This window comes from Mustelus asterias, chromosome 23 (genome assembly GCF_964213995.1).
Source record: "Mustelus asterias chromosome 23, sMusAst1.hap1.1, whole genome shotgun sequence".
Taxonomy (NCBI): Eukaryota; Metazoa; Chordata; class Chondrichthyes; order Carcharhiniformes; family Triakidae; genus Mustelus; species Mustelus asterias.
The window spans coordinates 66,543,841-66,568,035 of NC_135823.1; the positions used below are offsets into that span (position 1 = coordinate 66,543,841).

Consider the following 24,195-nt stretch of genomic DNA (forward strand, 5'->3'; position numbering starts at 1 on the left):
TTGGGGAGCCGCCCCTTTTACTTTGTCCCTAAGTTAATTTGAGTTTGTTTACTTGATTGGTGTCGAAAGAAATACAGGGAGGTCAATCAGTGATTCCCCATGCAAGTCCTTCGGATTTTCACAAATAGCAAACCACCACTGACGAAAACTCCAACAAAGTGGTTCAGGATGAAGCATCAGCAAACATTTATTGAAATGTATTTTCAGATTACAAAGCAGAATCACAAATGAAAACTGCAATGTGTTTTCCTTGTCTCCAACTGCAGAGCTAGAAAATTCCTTTGTCACATAGCTTGATATTTTTTAGAAGTGATGAAATAATTGTATTGCAGAGAGCACCGGCAGGTCATGGGGCCTTCTTCACTTCCCTGCCCAAAGGCTCCTCCGATCCACAGTGCCGTGATGTCTACCAGGGATAGGGCAAGGAGGGAGGTCCCAAATTCACTCCAGTAGCAACATGCATTTTTCTTATGCGTGTTGTAGTCTGGAGCAATGGTAGCAGCTCAAATTTTCTTTCCATCATATGGCTGACCAGGAATCTCTCCTGTTTTTAGCGCCTGCCATTGATGTACATTAAAAGGATTTACAAGTTGATGCTTAACCTATTTGGCCATGTTATGATCACACTTTCCTTGGCCATCAAGTTGTTGTAATGACCTCAACGAGGCCCATGAGGTTGGGCTCTTGGAGTATCAGTTCCCTGATTGGGCAGGCAATTATGACCTCAATCAGGGAGCTCATACTCCAAGAGACCAACTTCATGGGCCTCGTTGAAGTCATAGAGGTTTACAACATGGAAAAAGGCCCATCCGCCTCAGGTCTTTCTCAGGATGGCAGCCGGTGCCTAGTGGTGTACCTCCGGGGTCAGTGCTGGGACCATAACTTTTCACAATATACATTAACGATTTGGAGGAAGGAGCTGAAGTCAGATGATACAAAGATATGTGGAGGGACAGGTAGTATTGAGGAAACAGAGGGGCTGCAGAAGGACTTGGACAGACTAGGAGAGTGGGCAAAGAAGTGGCAGATGGAATACAAGGTGGAAAAGTGTGAGGTTATACACTTTGGAAGGAGGAATGGAGGCATAAACTATTTTCTAAATGGGAAAATGCTTAGGAAATCAGAAACACAAAGGGACTTGGGAGTCATTGTTCAAGATTCTCTTAAGGTTAACGTGCAGGTTCAGTCGGCAGTTAGGAAGGCAAATGCAATGTTAGCATTCATGTTGAGAGGGCTAGAATACAAGAGCAGGGATGTACGTCTGAGGCTGTATAAGGCTCTGGTCAGATCCCATTTGGAGTATTGTGAGCATTTTGGTCCCCATAACATAGAATCATAGAAATCCTACAGTGCAGAAAGAGGCCATCTGGCCCATCGAGTCTGCACCGACCACAATCCCACCCAGGCCCTACCCCCATATCCCTACACATTTACCCGCTAATCCCTCTAATCTACGCATCTCAGGACACTAAGGGGCAATTTTTTAGCCTGGCCAATCAACCTAACCCACAGATCTTTGGATGGATCTAAAGAAGAATGTGCTGGCCTTGGAAAGGGTCCACAGAAGGTTCACAAGAATGATCCCTGGAATGAAGAGCTTGTTGTATGAGAAACGGTTGAGGACTCTGGGTCTGTACTCGTTGGAGTTTAGAAGGATGAGGGGGGACCTTATTGAAACTTACAGGATACTGCGAGGCCTGGATAGAGTGGACTTGGAGAGGATGTTTCCACCGGTAGGAAAAACTAAACTAGAACCAGAGGGCACAACCTCAGGCTAAAGGGACGATCCTTTAAAACAGAGATGAGGAGGAATTTCTTCAGCCTGAGAGTGGTGAATCTTTGGAACTCTTTGCCCTAGAAGACTGTGGAGGCCAGGTCATTGAATGTCTTTAAGACAGAGATAGATAGGTTCTTGATTAATAAGGGGACCAGGGGTTATGGGGAAAAGACAGGAGAATGGGGATGAGATGAAAAAAATCAGCCATGATTGAATGGTGGAACAGTGTCGATGGGCCGAGTGGCCTAATTCTGCTCCTATGTCTTATAGTCTTATGGTCTTATGTCCATGCCGCCCAGTTTTTACCACTAAGCTAGTCCCAATTGTCTGCATTTGGTCCATATCCCTCTATACCCATCTTATCCATGTAACTGTTTAAATGCTTTTTAAAAGACAAAATTGTACCCGCCTCTACTACTACCTCTGGCAGCTTGTTCCAGACACTCACCACCCTCTGTGTGAAAAAATTGCCCCTCTGGACCCTTTTGTATTTCTCCTCTCACCTTATACCTATGCCCTCTAGTTTTAGACTCCCTTACCTTTGGGGGAAAAAAATTGCCTATCTACCTTATCTATGGCCCTCGTTATTTTATAGACCTCTATAAGATCATCCCTAAACCTCCTATGCTCCAGGGAAAAGAGTCCCAGTCTATCCAGCCTCTCCTTATAACTCAATCCATCAAGTCCCGGTAGCATCTTAGTAAAGTTTTTCTGCACTCTTGCTAGTTTAATAATATCCTTAAGTCATTACAGTCCTGGAGTGGGACTTGAACCTGGGACTCCCTGGCTGAGAGAAAGGGACACTAACCACTGCACCACGAGAACTCCAAACACGAATCATACAAAGAAGTAGAAATACTTGTTATTATTCCAGCAAATGTGGGTGGCACGGTGGTTAGCACTGCTGCCCCAGTGCCAGGGATCTGGGTTCAATTCCCAGCTTGGGTCACTGACTGTGTGAAGTTTGCACGTTCTCCCCGTGTCGGCATGGGTTTCCTCCAGGTGCTCCGGTTTCCTCCTACAGTCCAAAGATGTGCTGGTTAGGTGAATTGGCCATGCTAAATTCTCTCTCTCAGTGCTCCCGAACAGGTGCCGGAGCGTGGCGACTAGAGCATTTTCACAGTAACTTCATTGCAGTGTGAATGTAAGCCTACTTTTGACTAACAAATAAACTTTACTTTAAAAATGTCTTCCACAGATTTTTGGTCCTTATAAGAAGTGGACTCCACAGGATGGGAAAAGAAGACTTTCAAATAGTTTAACTACTGTTTATGTTTTTTTTGTTAATATTTAAAGGAACAACAATGTGACCTTTTAATGCCAAGTGTAAAGAATGCTGTTTTCTCCTCTCCAGTATTTGTCATCGCTACGAAGAAATATCAGATCGGATCAGTGAGATACCTGAGACCACAGAAGAGCTGGTGGATCTTGACAGTTTTGTAAAAAAATCCAACGAGGTGACTATTACCAAACTGAAAGAGGAAATCTTTGAAGCAGCAGACAGATTGGATTTTTTGTTAGACTATGCCACACTATCAGGTAAATTACATGTTTGGCTCCTTTTAGAGAATTATTTGAGTATTTGCATTCTTTTAGCCATCGATTCTACATTAACGTAGCCATTTCTAAAGCTGTTTCATGGGCTAGAGTTGTTTCATGGCGGTGGCCTAGTGATGTTATCACTAGACTATTAATCCAGAAACTCAGCTAATGTTCTGGGGGACCTGGGTTCGAATCCTGCCGCGGCAGATTGTGGAATTTGCATTCAGTAAAAAATATCTAGAATTAAGAATCTACTGATGACAATGAAACCACTGTCGATTGTCAGAAAAACCCATCTGGTTCACTAATGTCCCTTCAGGAAAGGAAATCTGCTGTCCTTACCTGGTCTGGCTCCAGAGCCACAGCAATTAGTAGGGTGAATATGTGAGGTTGTGAGAATAGGGCTTGGGTGGGATTGTGGTCGGTGCAGACTCGATAGGCCGAATGACTCCAGAGCCGCAGCAATGTGGGCGACTCTTAACTGCCCTTGGGCAAGCAGGGATGGACAATAAATGCTGGCCAGCCAGCGAAACCCATGTCCCATGAATAAATAAAATAGATGTGTTTCATCTGATTTCCCTTCCTATATGCAGTACACTACATGTCCCACAGTTTATTTCATCTACCGTTATTCTGCCCACCGATGTATTAGAAGGGATTTTTGGTGTATTGAACTTTTTTTTGTTTATTCACTCATTGATATGTTGTCTCTACCCCATCCCTAATTGCCTCTTGAGAAGATGTGGGTGAGCTACCTTCTTGAACCATTGCAGCCCATGTGGTGTTGGTACACCAACAGCGCTGTTAGGGAGGGAGTTTCAGGATTTTGACCCAGCAGTAGTGAAGGAACGGCGATATAGTAGCTCAAAGTGAAGCTTTCAGGTGGTGGTGTTCTCAGGTGCCTGGGAACAGTGGGCAGGTAGATGGATTCCTTTACTGGCGTGTGCTTCAACCTGCCTGATTCCCCAGTTTAGGGAGGGGCATAAAAATCTACCTCATTTTGTTCAACTCATTCTGTCACTTCAGAGCTGCCTTTTCCAATTCTACTGCCTTGGGTACCACTATCCAAATATGGTTTCTTGTTAAAATTAAATCTCCATCTGCCTGGTCAGGTATACGTTACTGATCCTGTGTCACTATTAGTTGATGGGCAATTAGTTCTGCCTTTATACTTGGAATATCCCCCACTCGAACATTGATTTTGTGGAATGGTGCCGGTGCAGAATGTTCGCCATGTTAAGCTGCACATTCGACACTACACTCCAGTAGCTGCTTTGAGAACCCATGCAAGCCGATGTGAATATGTGGTATATACTGAAGTAACGGCCGATCTTGTGTATAATTTGACTCCCAAACTCTTTATACTTACCACTCTGGTGCCGCTGAAGTGAAACTTGCCCCAGGTGCAAACCTACTGATTGATAGAATAACACACCATTGAAGGCTCCTCATGCCCGCGTATCACAGGATCCCTACAGTGCTGAAGGAGGCCATTCGGCCTATCGTGTCTGCACCGACCACAATTCCACCCAAGCCCTATTCTCGCAACCTCATATATTCACTCTGCTAATCCCCTGACACTCGGGTCAATTTAGCATGGCCAATCAACTTAACCCGCACACCTTTGGACTGTGGGAGGAAACCAGAGCACCTGGAGGAAACCCACCCACAGGGGGAGAATGTGCAAACTCCGCACAGGCAGTGACCTGAGGCTGGAATTGAACCTGGGCCCCTGGCGCTGTGAGGCAGCAGTGCTAACCACCATGCCACCCATGCCATATGTCAACAGGTGATAATTTTGGTCCCTTTTGTGCTACTTTTGGGTGTGGGACTGGCTGGCACAGTCTCTGACCTAGCAAGTCTGTGATAGTGGGACGATGGGAGAGGGCGGATTTCAACCCCTCCAAAATATTACTCACGAAAATGTCGACCCTCTACTTTTTGGCTAATACTTTAGTCTCAGAAACCCGATGCTGACACCAGTATAAGTCAATGTCATTCATCTGAGACACCTGCAAGGATACAGACCAGACGAGAGGTCAGACGACACCAGGTTATATTCCAACTGGTTTATTTAAACTCACATGGCGCAGCACCGTGGCACAGTGGTTAGCACTGCTGCCTCACAGCTCCAGGGACCCGGGTTCGATTCCCGGCTTGGGTCACTGTCTATGTAGAGTTTGCACGTTCTCTCCGTGTCTGCGTGGGTTTCCTCTGGGTGCTCCGGTTTCCTCCCACAGTCCAAAGATGTATGAGTTAGGTGCATTGCCCATGCTAAATTGCTCCTCGTGTTCCAGGATGTGTAGGTTAGAGAGATTAGTGGAGTGAAATATGTGGGGTTATGGGGATAGGGCCTAGGTGGGATAGCTGGTGGTGCAGACTTGATGGGCCGAATGGCCTCTTGTTGCACTGTAGGGTTTCTATGATTCTGTGATTCACAAGCTTTCTGAGTGCTGCTCCTTCATCAGGTGATACAGACCAGCTGCTGGAAAGTGGGATTGAAATGACGGACTTGTTTCTTTTCTTAGCCCATGCAGACACGATGGGCTGAATGGCCTCTTTTCAGCTCTGTGACTTTTTCCTGGTTGTGTTTTGGTTGACCCTTTTCTGATTGTTAGATTTTTATTTATCTTAAAGATGATGATCTAAGGCTGAACAGTCAGGTCTTCAACTGGCCAGAACAAATTGTACTGATGCTGGATTTACATCGGGACCGGCTGCTGAACAAGAGAGATGACGTAGAAGAGGATTTGAGGAACCGGTCTGTATTTGTAAACATTTCTTACTTATACTTGGGAAATAAAGAGTTATCCTCTGTGAGGTGACATTGTAGCAAGGTAACAGGGAAAAGTGCCAATAAAACCTAGAATGGAAGTGGCTGCAGGGATAGTGGACCCATTGGTTGAAATTTTTCATATCTGGCTAAATTCAGGGAGGGTACCAGAAGGTTGGAAAACAGCAATGTGACTCCCTTGTTCAAAAAGGGAGAAAGGCAGAAGGTAGAGAACTATAGGCCAGTTAGTTTGACATCGACTACTGGCAAGATGCTGGGGGGCAGCACTGTGGTTAGCACTGCTGCTTCACAGTACCAGGGACCCAGGCTCCATTCTGGCCTTGGGTGACTGTCTGTGTGGAGTTTGTACGTTCCCCCCTTGTCTGCATGAGTTTCCTCCAGATGCTCCAGTTTCCTCTCACACTCCAAAGATGTGCAGGTTAGGTTGATTGGCCATGATAAATTGTCCCTTAGTGTCAGGGGGCTAGCAAGGTAAATGCATGGAGTTATGGGGATGGGGCCTGGGTGGGATTGTTGTCGGTGCGGGCTAGATGGTCCGAATGGCCTCCTTCTGCACTATAGGGATTCTATGAAACTTCTATTCTATTCTATGGCTAATCAAAGAGTAAATAGCTAATCATTTCGGAAAGCTGAATATAATTAAACCTCGTCCGTATGGTTTCTTGAAAGATAAATCATGTTTGACAAATTTGCTCGAATTCTTTGAGAATGTTAACAGAGAGATTAGATAGAGGGGAACCTGTAGATGTAGTGTAATTAGATTTCCAAAAGGCATTTGAAAGCTGCTGCATAAGAGGCTTGTGCAGAAAGTAAAAGCCTATGTAATTGGAGGAAATGCGTTAGTACGGATTGAAAACTGGCTGTCAGATAGAAAACAGAAAATTGGAATGAATGGGTCCTTTTCAGAGTGGAAAGATGTAACTAGTGGAGGACCATAGGGATTAGTTCTTGACCCGCAATTGTTCTCTAATGACCTGGAGGAAGGAACAGAATGTAAGGTTTCCAAATTTGCCAATGATACAAAGATAGATGGAAGGGCAGGTTGTGATGAGGATATTGTGACTGAGCGAAAACCTGGCAAATGGAGTTTAGTGTGAGGAAGTGTGAGGTCATGCATTTTGGAGGAGGTATCAAAAGGCAGATTATTATCTAAATGGAGAGAGGCTGCAAGTGAGTGAAGTACAGAGGGACTTGGGTATTCTAGTGCAACTAGGGATGGGTAATAGATGCTGGCCAGCCAGCAACACCCATGTCCCACAATTAATAAATAAAGAAAAAAATCACGCAAGCCAGCAAGCAGATCCAACAATTAGTTAAGAAGGCAAACTGTACTTTGGTCTTTATTGGAAAGGGGTTGGAGTATAAAAATAGAGAGGTTTTGTTGGAATTGTACAGGGTTTTGGTGAGGCCTCACCTGGAATAGTGTGTACAGTTTTGGTCCCCTTACGTTTAAAAGGATGTAGAACATTGGAGGCAGTCCAAAAGAGATTCCCAGGCTGATTTCTGAGATGAGAGGGTTGTCCTATCCAGAGAGACTAAATAGTCTGGGTGTGTATTCCTTGGAGTTTAGAAGAGTGAGGGGTGACCTTATTCAAACAGAAGGGGGTTTGACAGGGTAGATGGTGAGATGTTTTCATTAGTGGGAGAGTCTTAAACAAGGGGACAAAGCTACAAGATAAAGGACTGGTCATTTAAAACTGAAGTGCGTAGAAATTTCTTCTCGCAGAGGGTGGTGAATCTCTGGAATTCTCTGCCCCAAAAGATGGTGGAGGCTGGATCATTAAAAATATTTAAAGTGGAGGTGGATAAATATTTGATAGATTGAGGAATAGAGGGCGATGGGGAAATGGCACAGAAAAGGAGCTGAGGCTGGCACAGATCAACCATGATCATATTCATAGAATTCCTACAGTGCAGAAGGAGGCCATTCGGCCCATCAAGTCTGCACCAACCACTATCCCACTGAGACCCTATTCCCGTAACCCCAAATATTTACCCCGTTAATCCCCTGACACTAGGGTCAATTTAACATGGCCAATCCACCTAACCTGCACATCTTTGGACTGTGGGAGGAAACCGGACCACCCGGAGGAAACCCACACAGACATGGGGAGAATTTGCAAACTCCACACAGACAGTGACCCAAGGCCAGAACTGAACCCGGGTCCCTGGCGCTGTGAGGCAGTAGTGCTAACCACTGTGCCACCGTGCTGCCCTTGAATGGCAAGATTGGCTAGGGACCTGGTGGCCTACTCCTGCTTCTATTTCTTGTGTTCTTGTGTTAATTCTGAATAGGTTGAAGTTTGTAAATATACAAAATGTGCTCTAAGTGGGTATATTCTCTATAATGTCGCCTTGTCTATATGTTCACATTTTACCAGCAGGAACTGATTGACTCGGGGCCCCTCTATCCAAAGAGTCGGTGGGGAATTCATCCCTGCTGACTCCAGCAGCCCCGCTGCCAATTTGAGCTCTAATGAGCTCTGATTGGCAGAAGGCAGTACTTCCACCAATCATTAAGAGGCAGTCCTGCCAATCAGATTGGCTGACAGTGCTCCAGTCCCTCCAGGCACAGCACAGCAGTGGCCGGAAGAGGCATTGCAGGGAACTGCCTAGGACCAAATTTCGGGACATGGTATCCAAGGGTGGGGAAGGTAATCATAGAATCTCGACAGTGCAGAAGGAGACCATTCAGCCCATCGAGTCTGCACCAAACCACCTTTTTTAACTTACCCAGGCCCTATCCCCATAACCCAAGATATTTACCCCGCTAATCCCCCTAACCTATATACCTTGAGATACTAAGGGGCAATTCAGCATGGCCAATCCACCTAACCCACACATCTTTGGACTGTGGGAGGAAACATGCAAACTCCATTGTGAAGCAGCAATGCTAACCACTGTTGTCCAAGGAACGTCTGTGCAGTCATGATGGGGATCTCAGGGGATAGGCCGGGAGGGAGGGAGATCTGGAGATTACCAGGCCTTAAAGGGAGGGTGCCCCCATTCAAAAGGGTGCTTCTGATGGTGGCATCCCTCTTCCCCTTCCTGTCTGAAACCAAATAACTGTCATCTGCCCACCAGCCTAAAATTGAGGCTGGGCGTTAAAAGGCCCTTAAATAGCCATGCAGCCAGATAGCCAGATAGCCATACCTTAACTAGGACAAGGTTGGGCTTCCTGTCCAATGTCCTGCCTGGTCTACCATAAAATCACCACCATGTTGGGGTGGGTGGGATCGCGGGGGGAATCCAATCCCTGCTATTTCTTCCTGCCTCAGAACCTGCTGGTGTGGGAGCCGGGGCAGGGTAGAATTCCATCCTCAGTTTTATTTTAGAATGCCCTTCCTTTAATGTACAGGCAATCTTTTAAAGAAACCCATATTAGACGTAAAATTGGTGGGCTTTAAGTTCTAAAGTGCTTTAGATATCTTGCTACATAGCAACTTAGCAAAGAGTTTGGGCTGAGTTTTACTCTGAGAGCAGGTTCCTCACACCCCATTGTAAATTTCCAGGAACAAGCCCACCTCCACTTGACTGGCTCCACCCACTTTAATTTTTCATGCAGCAGCCTTTCAATTAATATGAAGTTGCAAATCATAGAGCTGCTGGCCATTCAAAGGCCAGCATTTCCACTCCATCTGACGAAGGAGCGGCGCTCCGAAAGCTTATGGTGTTTGCTACCAAATAAACCTGTTGGACTTTAACCTGGTGTGAGACTTCTTACTGCATTCAAAGGCTAGCAGCTCTATACATTGGCCAATCAGAGGCTAGCAGCTCTGTACATTGGCCAATAAGAGGCTAGCAGCTCTGTACATTGGCCAATCAGAGGTTAGCACTCAGTGCACTGGCCAGTCGGAGGCTAGCAGCTCTATACACTGGCCAATCAGAGGTTAGCAACTCTGTACACTGGCCAACCAGAGGCTAGCAGCTCTGTACACTGGCAGAGCCTGACAGGACAGATGGCCATTATTGGTACTGCAGATTGGCCAAGGAAATAGAGTTCAGCAATGGACACAGGGATTGAGGAAAGTCCTGACAGGCTCCAGTGAGGGATGGAGAGAGTGTTGTGTGGGCCGTGTTGGACTGAGGAGGGGCCTGGGAAGGCAAACATGGGGAAGCAATGCCATGGGGGCAGGCCTCCAATTGGTACAGGGAGCCCGGGAAGGTGGTATTCCCACTCCCCCACCTTCCTTTTTATGAACCAGGAGTTTGCAGGCTTAGACCTGCCAGGCTACACATTGGGTGCACCTCATTAAATGGGAGCAGAGGGCAGGATGAGACCTTTAATTGGGCCACAGGCGGGTGACACCTTCTTCACCGTCCATACACTCATGGCTGACAGTGGGTACGCCACCATTGGCATGGTGCCCTAATTTATGAGTCCATCCACCCATTTTCCTACCCACTGATGACCCGTAAAATTGAACTATCAAATACAATTGCTGTGTATCTTTTTGAAAAGGGCATGGCAGCAGATTTTGGCCTTCATTCATGTGCTGCTGATGAAGAAAGATGCATGAACCTCGCTCATTTTGAATTGATTTCATATTTTTGTCTGATTTTTATCACTTGCTGATAATAGGTGTTTTGTGCTCAGACCTGGAGCCACCATTTCAGAAATGTCAATATTTTTTCTCTTATTGTGCAGTTTAAATGGTTTCAGATTTAGTTTGGCTTTAATTGAAATCTTTTCAAAAATTGAAAGCAATATGGTGATTGATAGACTTTAAAGAGATGACCCTTTGCAAACATTTGTTATCCGAGGCCTTTGAATCCGGGTTACAAGGTGCGTTGTGAGAACATCAAATGTGTGCTTAGCAACACGCCCTGATGTCAAACAGTACATGATGTTTTTTCAGTAATCCGAGTGTAAGAAGCCTTTTCAGCAGCAGCTAATTAACCTTTATAGGGAAACAATTCTTTGTTAGATACAGGGCTTTATAAAGATTCAAGAAATTATGTGTGATACTCTCCCGCATTACTTTCATTCGTCAGAGCTAAACTGAGTCACAATAATCTCTTTTATTGTAAAACTTCAATTCGGACAGGGAGTGATAGCTGGCAGCAAATTATGATGTGGAGATGCCGGCGTTGGAATGGGGTGGGCACAGTAAGAAGTCTCACAACACCAGGTTAAAGTCCAACAGGTTTATTTGGTAGCACAAGCCACAAGCTTTCGGAGCGCTGCTCCTTCTTCAGGTGAGTGGGAGTCGTGTTCACAAACAGGGCATATAGAGACACAAACTCAATTTACAAGATAATGGTTGGAATGCGGGTCTTTACAGGTAATCAAGTCTTAAAGGTACAGACAATGTGAGTGGAGAGAGGGTTAAGGACAGGTTAAAGAGACGTGTCTTGTCTCCAGCCAGGACAGTTAGTGAGATTTTGCAAGCCCAGGCAAGTCGTGGGGGGTTACAGATAGTGTGACATGAACCCAAGATCCTGGTTGCGGCCATCCTCATGAGGTTCATGTCACACTACCTGTAACCCCACGACTTGTCTGGGCTTGCAAAATCTCACTAACTGTCCCGGCTGGAGACAATACACGCCTCTTTACCCTGTGCTTAACCCTCTCTCCACTCACATTGTCTGCACCTGTAAAACTTGATTACCTGTAAAGACTTGCATTCCAACCATTATCTTGTAAATTGAGTTTGTGCCTTTATATGCCCTGTTTGTGAACACAACTCCCACTCACCTGATGAAGGAGCAGCGCTCCGAAAGCTTGTGGCTTGTGCTACCAAATAAACCTGTTGGACGTTAGCAAATTATGAAGCAATGATATATCAGGTTTCAGACATTGCAAATCGCAATGATAATCCTCCCAGTGCTTTCTGACATCAACAGAATCTACTCGTTAATTCCTTCCTTAAATTTGTTGCCAGATAACTGTCCTTCTTTATGAAGTGCAGCTTTTTTTTAAAAGAAGGTCGATTTTTGAAACAAAAACAGAAAATGCTGGAAAATCTCAGCAGGTCTGACAGCATCTGTGGAGAGAGAAATAGAGCCAATGTTTCCAGTCTGGGTGACCCTTTGTCGGAGCTCAGAGCATTTTTTTTTCAAAGTTTATTAATTGGTGTCACAAGTAAGGCTTCCATTAACACTGCAATGAAGTTACTGTGACATTCCCCTAGTCGCCACACTCCGGTGCCCGTCCGGGTCAATGCACCTAACCTTCCACCTAAATTTCTGACCTTGCCTGGGATGAAGTGATGCAGAACAATGGTGCGACAGAGGCGATATAAGGCCTGAAGTCTTGGCGCATTCCTGGGCTGGTACTGTGATAATGATGTAGTTTCTCTTCAAAATGTGTTCTTTGGTGACATATAATGCCCAGAATACATTCTCAGCAGTTGACCCTCATTACACAGTGTAGCGAGGGTCAACGTTAAATCACCTGCACTGGAAATTATGCAAACACTAAATTAAAAGCAGTTGCTACATCACATGCGGCCATGTTGCATTCCTCTGCTCTGAGCCCTTTCACTTTTGTGTGAGGTGTGTGTGTGTGTATGTTTTTTTAGGAGAGCTTTTAACACAATTTTTATTTCATTTTTAAGATCCTGAGGGGCGTGGCCAGGGTGGATGTGGTGAGGATGTTTCCTCTTGTGGGAGAGTCCAGAGCTCGGGGCCACTGTTTAAAAAATAAGGGGTGATTCATTTAAGATGGAGATGAGGAGAATTTCTTTTTTCTCAGAGGGTTGTGAGTCTCTGAAACTCTCTTCCTCAAAAGCAGAATCCTTAAATGTTTTTAAGGTAGAGCTAGATAGATTCTTGATTAACGAGGGGCTGAAAGGTTATCGGGGGTAGGCAGGAATGTAGAGTTGAGGTTACAATCAGATCAGCAATGATCTTGTTGAATGGTGGAGCAGGCTTGAGTAGGCCGAGAAGCCTTCTCCTGCTCCTAATTTGTATGTATGTTTGTATTCCACTCTCTATGAATTGCTGGCATGTGATCGTGGACAGAGAATCATGCAGGGCAGTGCACGGTACCCTGGCAGAAGTCATGACGTCCTTTTTCTGGGCGTGATCTTACCCACCGTTCACGCCACACTGTCGCTGCAGTCAGGTCGGAGAATTTGGCACCCAGCCAAATCTCTGTCCAATGCCGCGGGATGGGAAAATCTCGTCGATGTGAATGGCCGTAACAATTCGGCCTCTGTGTCAATCAATCAGTTTGTGATTGAGCCACCGTGGCCAACCAGTGGGTGGCTACTGGGTGACAAGGGCTATCTGCTGACCACATGACTGATGCCTCCAGTGTACCAACCCCATTCTCCCAACACACACACACACACTCACACACACACTCACTCAGTCACACACGCACACACACACACACACTATGCTGCCACACATAATTTCTGATATTTTTTTGGTTGGTCTCAATTCTATAAGATCTCGGCTTGAAACTCTTTCTATTACAATGCCTTCTTTTTGTTGAGCCCATGCTTTCTCCTGGGCTGTAGGTTTCAAGCCTTGTGCTCTGCGCTGGAAGTTAAAATTACAAGTGTGACTTTCTACTTATCCTTACGTTTCCTAACTTTCTCACAATCATCTGAGGTAATGTTAAGCTGTAGTGTTTGTTGTAGAGTTGGAAGTTTTGTGTTCACAGCCGTCAATAGTTCTGATGGTGAGAACCCGTTTTCTAGCAGTGACGCTCTGTAGTTAAGAAGGGCTAAGTTAATATCTTCATTCTTTTTCATCAACTCTTTGATTGTTCAAATGCCTCTTTCTGTTTCTCCTTTCGGCTGAGGATAGCCAGGTGAACTGGTCACATGATTCCTGCCCGGCTTATTAACAAACTGAGGACTGTTGTCTGACATCAAAACATCTGGGATGCTATGTACAGGAGTAATGAGGTTATACTGAACTTGTACAGGACACTAGTTAGACCTCAGCTGGAATATTGTGCACAGTTCTGGGAGCCACACTATAGGAGGGATGTGAACACATTGGAGAGAGTGCAGAGAGCTTTACAAGAATGGTTCCAGGGACAAGAAACATTAGTTATGAGGATAGATTGGAGAGGTTGGGACTGTCCACCTTGGAAAGTTTAAAGTTTATTTATTAATCTCACAAGTAGGCTTACATTAACACTGCAATGAAGTCACTGTGAAAATCCCCTAGTCGCCACACTCTGGCGCCTGTTCAGATACACAGAGAGAATTTAGCATGGCCAGTGCACCCAACCAGCACGTCTTTCGGACTGTGGGAGGAAACCAGAGCACCGAGAGGAAACCCACACAGACACGGGGAGAACGTGCAGACTCCACACAGACAATGACCCAAACCAGGAATCTAACCTGGATCCCTGGCACTGTGAGGCAGCAGTGCTAAACACTGTGCCACCGTGCCGCCCGAGTGAAGAAGGTTAAGAGGAGATTTGATAGAGATGTTCAAAATCATGAGGGGGTTGGACAGAGTAGATAGGGAGAAATGGTTCCCACTCTTAAAAGGGTCGGGAACAAGAGGGCATAGAATCAAAGTGATTTGCAAAAGAAGCAAATGTGATGCGAGAATAAACTTTTTCACACAGTGAGTGGTTGGGATCTGGAATGCACTGCCTGGGAATGTGGTGGAGGCAGGTTTAATCGAGGCATTCAAGAGGGCAATAGATGATTATTTGAATAGAAACGATGTGCAGGGGTTCGGGGAAAGGGCAGGGGAATGGCACTAAGTCATGATGTCATAATGCTCGTTTGGAAAGCCGGTACAGGCATGATGGGCCAAATGGCCTCCTTGTGCACCGTAACAATTCTGTGATTCTATGATAATGTAATAGATTAGACAATTAGCATTCTAAAACATTTCTGGGGCCTTGGCTGTTCAGGAGGAGTACTTGGTAGAGTAGGTGTCAAGATTCACGCCCATCATGGGAGGACAGTCCATGCCACCAACCATATAGCAAACTGCATAGATGGAAGCTATAGATGGTGCTGGAGTGAGGTGACTTCTTGCAAGCTGTGCCCAGCACACCTTCTAATTCTATCTTTTACTCTCTTTTTATGCTTCTAAAACTTACTTAAGTTGATCTTTCTCTCACCCTAGCTATGACTGTAACACTATATTCTGCGCTCTCTCCTTTCATTCACTATGCTTGTATGCTTTGTATAGTACGCAAGAAAGAATACTTTTTACTGTGTACTAATACACATGACAATAATAAATCAAATCAAATCAAAATAGGAGCGGGAGGCAGCTTGGATCACCCCTGCCTTTGTAGCTGGCATTGAAAAACTCGCGCAAGTGCGATACCAGTATTGGAATTCCAATTCCCCATTCACAAACTGTCCCACACACCCTATCGTTTGCTATTAACCATCTCCGTATTCACTGGGTCACAAATAAGAAATAAAATAAACATTCCAGATACAAAACCGAACGAATGATCCTTGTGGCATTCCCATGGTGTCTATCTGGAGTGTTTGGTTGGCTGTCCCAGTGCCGACCAAGTGTTGCAGAATGGCTGGTGGCCAGCTGCTGAATTTCACTGGGGAAACTGCAGGATGATCTGGAGCAACTCCAGACTTAGACCCGACTGCAGCAACGTGACAGCAGTGTGGGCTCGGGGGAGAGGAGAAAGAACGCTGTCTTCCTGAGAGAGGTCAGCCGATCCGTGCTGCGTGACAACACTTCCACTTCCCTGGGGTAGCGCTTCAATAATACAAGCAATACGGTGTTGGAGGATTGCAACACCCTGCCAGCTTGTTTGCTAGCTGCAATCTACAGCTATGACTGCAGCAGCCTGACAATGCATGATTCCAGTCCAAGTGGCACAGTGGCTAGCACTGCTGCCTCACAGCGCCAGGGACCCGGGTTCGATTCCTGACTTGGGTCACTCTTTGTGTAGAGTTTGCACACATTCCCTGTGTCTGTGTGGGTTTCCTCCGGGTGCTCCGGTTTCCTTCCACACTCCAAGAATGTGCAGGTTAGGTGGATTGGCCATGCTAAATTGCCCCTGAATGTCCTAAGACGTGTAGGTTAGGGGGAGTAGCAGGTTAAATACAAGGGGGTTACAGGAATAAAACCTGGGTAAGGTGCTCTGTTGGAGAGTCAGTGCAGGCTCGATGGGCCGAAAGACCTCCTTCTGCACTGTAGAGATGCTATACCTACTCAAGGGACATTGGTCCCTTGCTTAGGTGTCTGACCAATAAACAACAGAGCTTGCTGCTGCTTGGGTCCCAGGATGTAATTGACCTTTTTTAAAGTTTATTTAACAGTCACAAGTAAGGCTTACATTAACACTGCAATGAAGTTACTGTGAAATTTCCCCTAGTCACCACACTCCGGCACCTGTTCGGGTCAATGCACCCTAACCAGCACGTCTTTCTCACTGTGGGAGGAAACCGGAGCACCCGGAGGAAACCCACGCAGACACGGGGAGAACGTGCAAACTCCACACAGACAGTGACCCAAGCTGGGAATCGAACCCAGGTCCCTGGCGCTGTGAGGCAGCAGTGCTAACCACTGTGCCACCATGCCGACCTGCTGCTTGCTTTGTAGTCAATAGGCGCAGCTTAATCACACATCGTAATCTGCTCAGCTGTTTTCAGGGTGCTATTGCATTTAAACTCTCTTATGTCCCAGAATTTCAAATGACGCTTTGAAAAATAATCTCTGCTAATATAATTTGTTGTGTTTTTCTTTAGAATAAAAGAATTTCAAAAGAAGGTGGTGGCGTATGGCAAAGAAGTAGACAGCTTCAAGAAGAAAGAAATTATAACTATTGACGAAATGAGGAATAATGTGGAAAAGCTCAGTGAATTAACTAACAATCTGGATGCAGCCATGGATGAGGCAGATGTGCGTAACCTTTTAGTGCAGCTAATTACATATTATTCTGTCCATCTTCTTTATTCAGGAGCACATTTTGCAACTCGTTCTGATGTGGAGAGGCTTTTGGAACTAGCCAAAACCACAATAATCCATTCTCGTGGCTTCGGTCGTTTGTGCGCACTGAGCCGATTTATTTACAAGACCTGCCCAGCTCTGCCCAGCATTGCCAACCACGCACAGACATTTAGCTTGCTGTTGTAGAATGTCCATGGCAGAATATTAATCATGTCCTTTTTGAACCAACCATAAAATCCCTACAGTGCAGAAAGAGGCCATCCAGCCCATCAAGTCTGCACCGACTCTCCGAAAGAGCATCCCACCCAAGCCCTCCACTCTGCTCTATCCGTGTAACCTTGCACATTTGCCATGGCTAATCCCCCTAACCTGCACATCTTTGGACACTAAGGGGCAATTTAGCATAGCTAATCCACCTAACTTGCACATCTTGGGACACTACAGGGCAATTTAGCATGGCCAATCCACCTAACCTACACATTTTTGGACTGTGGGAAGAAACCAGAGGACCCGGAGGTAACCCATGCAGACATGGGGAGAACATGCAAACTCTGCACAGACAGTGACCCAAGGCTGGAATCGAACCCGTGTGCCTGGAGCTGTGAGGCAGCAGTGCTAACCACTGTGCCACTGTGCCACCCATCTCCTTGGAACAAATATTATTGAGTTCAATTTAGTGACTTGATCCATTTCTTCTTCCCTTTTTTTCCTCCATCAGGGACCAGTTAGCTCAGTTGGCTAATAGTGTGGTGCAGATTGTCCATCCTCAATTGCCCCTTGAGAAGGTGGCCGTGCGCTGCCTTCTTGAACTGCTGCAGTCTCCGAGGTGTAGGTACACCCATAGTGCTGTTATGGAGGGAATTACAATATTTTGACCTAGCGACAGTGAAGGAAGGGCGATAGATTTCCATGTCGGGGCGGGAATTGCTTGGAGGGAACTTCCAGGTGGTGGACTGGCTGAGGTAGTTCTCAAGACCTGCCTCCTCATTTTGCCCCCTCATAATATCACGGCATAAGCCACGATTGGGAATCCTGAGTTGACTGCAGCAGAGGGCGAAAATAGAAGAAACACCGTGTGCTGTGCGCCCACACCAGTTGCCAAGCTAACCATAGAGTGGGGGCCGGCAGCATGCACTCTCGCCCCACGATAATCAAACTCCTTAATGCAGTTTCAGGTGTAAAAAGTGTCACCTTCGAAATCACTTACAATTTGGACAAACTTAAACAACGAGAAGAATATTGCTGCTACTACCTACACTATCCCCGACTGGTATGGTGAAAAGTAACTGCCCACATTGCATCCTGTTCAGCCACTACATAATATGTTACAGTGCCCTGGAATTCCCATTCCTTCCCCGTCTGAATTTTTCAAGTACTGGAGAGATCAGGAACTTAACTTGTAGAATTATAGAATCTCTACAGTGCAGAAAGAGGCCATTCGGCCCATTGAGTCTGCACCAACTCTCTGACAGAACATCTTACCCAGGCGCACCCACCATCCCCATAACCCAACGTATTTAGCCCACAGATCCCCTTAACCTACACATTTCTTTGAGACAAAAGGGGAAATTTAAAATGGCCAGTTCCCCTAACCTGAACATCTTTGGAGTGTGGGAGGAAACCGGAGCACCCGGAGGAAACCCACGCAGACACGGGGAGAATGTGCAAACTCTACACAGACACCCAAGGCTAGAATTGAACCTGGGTCCCTGGCGCAGCAGTGCTAACCACCGTGCCACCCTGTAGATGGTCACAAGCATAGGTCAGTGTCTCAGAATTCAACAACATCACACATCCCAGCACCATGTGTTCTCTTTCATCGGAAAAAATATTTAATACTATTTACATGCTCTGCAATCGGCTGGTAGTGGACTACGTGCTTGGACAAGAAGGCCTGTTCATGGCTGCTTTCCTTTGATGAGAATTTTCCTAAACTGGGTTTCCTTATCCTGTCTGTAAAAGATTGCTGATTTCAATGCAAGCTATGCGAGAGAGTTCACAGTCATATGTTTTTCATGGGAACTATTCAATTAACCATTCTAGATAGTGCACAATATGAGGCCATTTATGCAGAACTTTCCCCCCAGAGGTTTAAACAGATATTTGGAGTCCACGAAATGGAGTGTTGCTTCTCTATGTTCTCAACATTTTTATTATTGGATTTACACAGCTTAAACTCACTTCATCTGGCAGCCTCCAGTCAGCAGTAAAGGATGCTCCATCTTACCGATCGTTCAATTTCAGCTTCAGGGAAATCAAATCCGTGCTCCTATTTTGGATATTTTTGTGGGTATGGAGTTTTAGCAGCAGTATTAGGAAGCCAGTTCTCTCAGTACGAGCACAGGGAGCAGATACACACATGTTGCTCCTACATGATTCAAACTAACATGGTAACATAAAAGCATCTCATGTGAAACTCAGGTTGAAACACTGATCTCCAAGATGAACGTGTATCTTGTCTTATCGAAACCTATAAGATCCCGAGGGGACTCAGTGGCCTGGACTTTCATCCTTGAGATGAATAAAGGGAGCTGGGAAAATTCCCGACAGGGCCTACCTTGAGAGAAATTGCCCAAGGCTTGGCTGAGACACCTGGCAGCTATTAAAATATACTCTCTGATCTCTGTGGTAATTTTCACTATGTTTGTTTAGACAAGTTAAGTGGTTTCAAGGATTTGTGGTTTTGTAAACTTTAAAGGACCTGGGTGATTGACACTTTTATTAACTTGTACTTCAGACTTTGTTTCAAGAGGGGAAGCTTCTCAATGAATGATTTTTTTTTAGGATTTTTGTTTACACATCCCACTTTACACTATAGGGTTCATTGATTCTCCAAAGTGTATAATGGGTCAATGAGGATGGCAGTGCCATAGATTGGCATGGGGGCATGTGGCATCATGGGGTGAGTGGATGGACAGAACTTGGTATAGGGAGCATGAAGGACCATAGGGAGAAAGTGGAAGGGCAAAACTTGGCATGCGAGGATGTAGGGATGGGTGGAATGGCAGAGCTTTTCATAGGGGGTGTGAGGTGCCCATGGGGGTGTGTGGAAGGGCAGAACCTGGCACAGGGGCCATGAGGAATGACATAAGATGTGTATGGGTGCATCATGTGGTGTAGCATGAGGGGTGTGTTGAAGGGCAAAGCTTGGTGGAGCTGGCATGAGGGGGCCGTTTGAACTTATCTTTTAAAAGGTCCCCTTGCGCAGATTAGGTTTCATTACTCCACTAAAACTAGGGAACGTGGTTTAAGAATAAGAGGCCTTGCCTTTAAGATGAAGATGGGGAGAAATCTTTTCTCTCAGTGGGTGGTCATTAGCCTACGGAAATCTCTTCCCTGGGAAGCAGTGGAGGCTGGATCAGTGAAATTATTCAAGGCAGAGTTCGGCTGATTTTTGATGGATAGGGAAGTCAAGGGTTATAGGGGGCAGACAGCAAGGTGGAGTTGCAACCACAACCAGATGAGCCTTAATCTTATTGAATGGCGAGGCATACTCGAAGGGCCGAATGGCTCCTGCTCTTAAGTGCTATATTTACTATTCCAAGCTGTCCTGTGACCCAGATCCATTTCAATCTTTTCTTACACTCTATCAGTGTTTTCCATTGCATCTTCTGGATGCTGATCGTCTCCTATCTAACTCTATTATTCTGTGAATAACTTAAAGATCAAAACCTAATCAATGAAGATCTGGTGTCAGCCATGTCAACCATGAACCCTCTCTCTCTCTTTCTCTTGAAAGGCTATAAACAGAGAAGAGGAGTTGTTGGAACACAAGATGACCCAGTTCCCTCAATTACTGACCACAGTCGGACAGAAGCAGCCTTACGAACAGCTGTGGAACACAGCATATAATTTCTACACAAAGTCAGACATGTGGATGAATGGTGAGTTTTGACAGATAAAATGGATGACTAACAAAAGGAACCTGGTTAAAACATGGGCCAAATAGTGTCTCTTTCCCAGAGCAATACAAAGAAAAAGGTAAACCACCATCATTTTAAAGTTGCCATGCAAACACTGGTTTGATTTGATTTATTATTGTCACATGTATTAGCATACAGTGAAAAGTATTGTTCCTTGCGCGCTATACAGACAAAGCATACCATTCATAGAGAATGATGTGGCGATGCCGGCATTGGACTAAGGTGGGCACAGTAAATCACTGATTTACTGGCCATTCACCTGATGAAGAGGCAGCTCTCCGAGAGCTCTTGATACCAAATAAACCTGTTGGACTTTAAGCTGGTGTTGTGAGACTTCTTACTGTGTTTACCGAGAAGGAAAGGAGAGAGTGCAGAACGTAGTGTTACAGTCATAGTTAGGGTGTAGAGAAAGATCAACTTAATGCAAGGTAGGTCCATTTAAAAGTCTGACAGCAGCAGGGAAGAAGCTGTTCTTGAGTCGGTTGGTATATGACTTCAGACTTTTTCCCGATGGAAGAAGGTGGAAGAGAGAATGTCCGGGGTGTGTGGGGGTCCTTAATTATGGTGGCTGCTTTCCCGAGGCAGCGGGAAGTGTAGACAGAGTCAATGGATAGGAGGCTGGTTTGCGTGATGGATTGGGCTACATTCTCGACCATTGCAGTTCCTTGTGGTCATGGGCAGAGCAGGAGCCATACCAAGCTGTGATGCATCCAGAAAGGATGCTTTCTTTGCTGCATCTATAGAAGTTAGTGAGAGTCGTAGCTGACATGCCAAATTTCCTTCATCTTCTGAGAAAGTAGAGGCATTGGTGGGCTTTTTTAACTATAGTGTCAGCATGGGGGGACCAGGATAGGTTGTTGGTGATCTGGACACCTAAAATCTTGAAACCCTTGACCATTTCTACTTTGTCCCCATTGATGTAGACATTTTCTCTTATTCAGACATTTTCCTATTTAAAGAAAATCCCATTTATTGAACCCTGCATAATTTTAAAACAATATGAAATGGGGTATAATGTGGGCAAATGTCGAACTGTCCATTTTGGTAGGAAGAATAGAAGAATGCTTATTATCTAAATGGTGAGTGCTTGCAGAGCTCTGAGGTGCAGAGGGATCTGGGTGTCCTAGTGCATGAATCACAAAAAGCTCGTGTACAGGTGCAGCAAGTAATTAGAAAAACCAATAGAATGTTATTGTTTATTGTGAGGGGAGTTAGAGAAAAGAGTAGGGAGTTGTACAGAGCGTGGGTGAGTACATATTGGTCTCCTTATTTCAGGAAAGATGTAAATGCATTAGTAGTATATAAGAGATGGTTTACTATATGAAATGCAGGTTAGGTTTGCATCTACTAGAGTTTAGAAGAGTAAGAGGCAACTTTATTGAGAACTATAAGAGCCTGAGGGGCATTGACAGGGTGGATGTGGAGACGATGTTTCCTCTTGTTGGATAATTTAAAACTAGGGGTCACTCATTTAAGATAGGGATGAGGAGATTTTTTTCTCTGAGGGTCATGAGTCTCTGGAATTCTCTTGCTCAAAGGCAGTGGAAGCAGAATTTTTAAACATTTTGAAGGCAGAGCGAGATAGATTCTTGATAAACAAGGGAGTGATAAGTTATTGGGGGTAGGCAGGAATGTGGGGTTGAGGTTACAAACAGATCAGCCTCAATCTTATTGAATGGCAGAGCAGGCTTGAGGGCCTACTCCTGCTCCTGTTCGTATGTTGGTTGAAATCAAATGTACAAAATTCTACTTACATTTGAGTAAAGAGGCTTTAAAAATTCCCAGAGCCAGATTTCCCTGATCCTGATGAGATGGGAAGGCAGCAGGACAGTGAAATCAATGGTCGCTAAGGTGTTGTGGCCAGCACTTCCATCCATGTTTATGCCCTTTGCCATTTTCCTTAGGGTGGGGATGGAGCGGGATTTGGAACAGACCCGCTGTTATTAACGAGGTACCTAATATTATTTTGGGGTCATTAGGAGCCCGTCCCCAGTATGATTTATAATTTTTAGCCAGGTTAGCAAGCTGCCAGGAATCAGAGCCGCTCGATGGAGGTGAGGATGGGGTCAACCGTAAGCCTACAATGGAAGATGCAGTTCGAAGGGGCACTGAGAGGCTGAGCCTGGTAAAGGGGTCCTAGACTTCCCAATGCCTTCCAGAATTTGGGAAATTTTAAACAAGAAGATGCTGGAAAAACTCAGCTGGTCTGCCAGCATCCATCAGGAGAGAAACAGAGTTATTGGGCGAGGTTTTACAGGCTCGCTCGGGTGAGACCGGAAATTCCCACCTGAGATCAATGGGGATTTCCATTGTCGGACCCTCGCCCGCTCCGAATCTGTGGCGGGCAAGATGTAGAGTTCTGGCCAACATTTCGAATCCACAGACTCTTTGTCAGAACCGTCTATGGACAATGAAGGGTCTATGACTTGAAACATTAACGCTGTTTCTCTCCTGATAGATGCTGGAAGACCTGCCGAGTCATTCCAGCATCCTCTCTTCTTGTTTCAGATTCTAGCATCCACAGTATTTTGTTTATTATGGTGGGAAATTTTAACTTTGCCTTTAGTCTGTAGTGTAGCGAGGTAAGGCTCGAACTCAGGTCGGTGAACTAACAAAGGTTTATTAACAATAACTATGCACCTTCCAGAGAAAGGGAAAAGGTCTTAAACTCCATCGGGTCCAAAACTCCGACTGCTGGAACAAGCCCAGGCAAGTCTGAGTGAGTCCCCAGCTCGGTTCCTGATCACGCCCGCGTTTGCTGCACCTCCAGGACTTTTTTCTTCTTAAGTGCTGGACAGTATGGCAAAGTGGATTGGCCATGCTAAATTGCCCCTCAGTGTTCGAAGATGTGCAGGTTAGGTGGATTAGTTCTGGTAAATTGCCTCTGAGGGTGGAATTTTCCGACTGTTCACGCAGGGGGGATTTTCTGGTCCCGCTGCAGTGAACAGAGATTTGGCTGAACACAAATTTTCCATCCTCGCTGCAGTGGCAGGGCGGCATGAACAGCTGGTAAGATCACGCCCTTAGTGTCCAAAGATGTGTAGGTTAGGTGGATCAGCCATGGTAAATGCACAGGGTTACAGGGGTAAGTCAGAGAGTAGGGCCTGGTTGGGATGCTCTTTCAGATAGTCGCTGCAGACTTGATGGGCTGAATGGCCTCTTCTGCACTGTAGGGATTCTATGGTTTAAAAGCTGGTGAGCTATACACCACTTTTCCCTCCTGCTCCAGCACCTGGAAGTAAAAATGGAAAATTCCATCCTATTTGTGGAATTTTCCACGCACCCCAGTGGTGTGTTTCGCAGCA

The 24,195-nt window shown here is 45.5% G+C and overlaps 1 protein-coding gene across 1 annotated transcript in view; it reads left to right on the forward strand.

Moving 5' to 3' along the window:
- The window catches only part of dnah3 (dynein axonemal heavy chain 3), a 186,252-nt gene that overhangs the window by 38,545 nt on the left and 123,512 nt on the right, over positions 1-24,195 (forward strand). The window contains exons 13-16 of the mRNA XM_078239899.1: positions 3,132-3,316; positions 5,957-6,080; positions 16,766-16,919; positions 20,707-20,851. Of these exons, the coding sequence (XP_078096025.1) occupies positions 3,132-3,316; positions 5,957-6,080; positions 16,766-16,919; positions 20,707-20,851 (608 nt within the window). The remainder of the gene's footprint in view (positions 1-3,131; positions 3,317-5,956; positions 6,081-16,765; positions 16,920-20,706; positions 20,852-24,195) is intronic.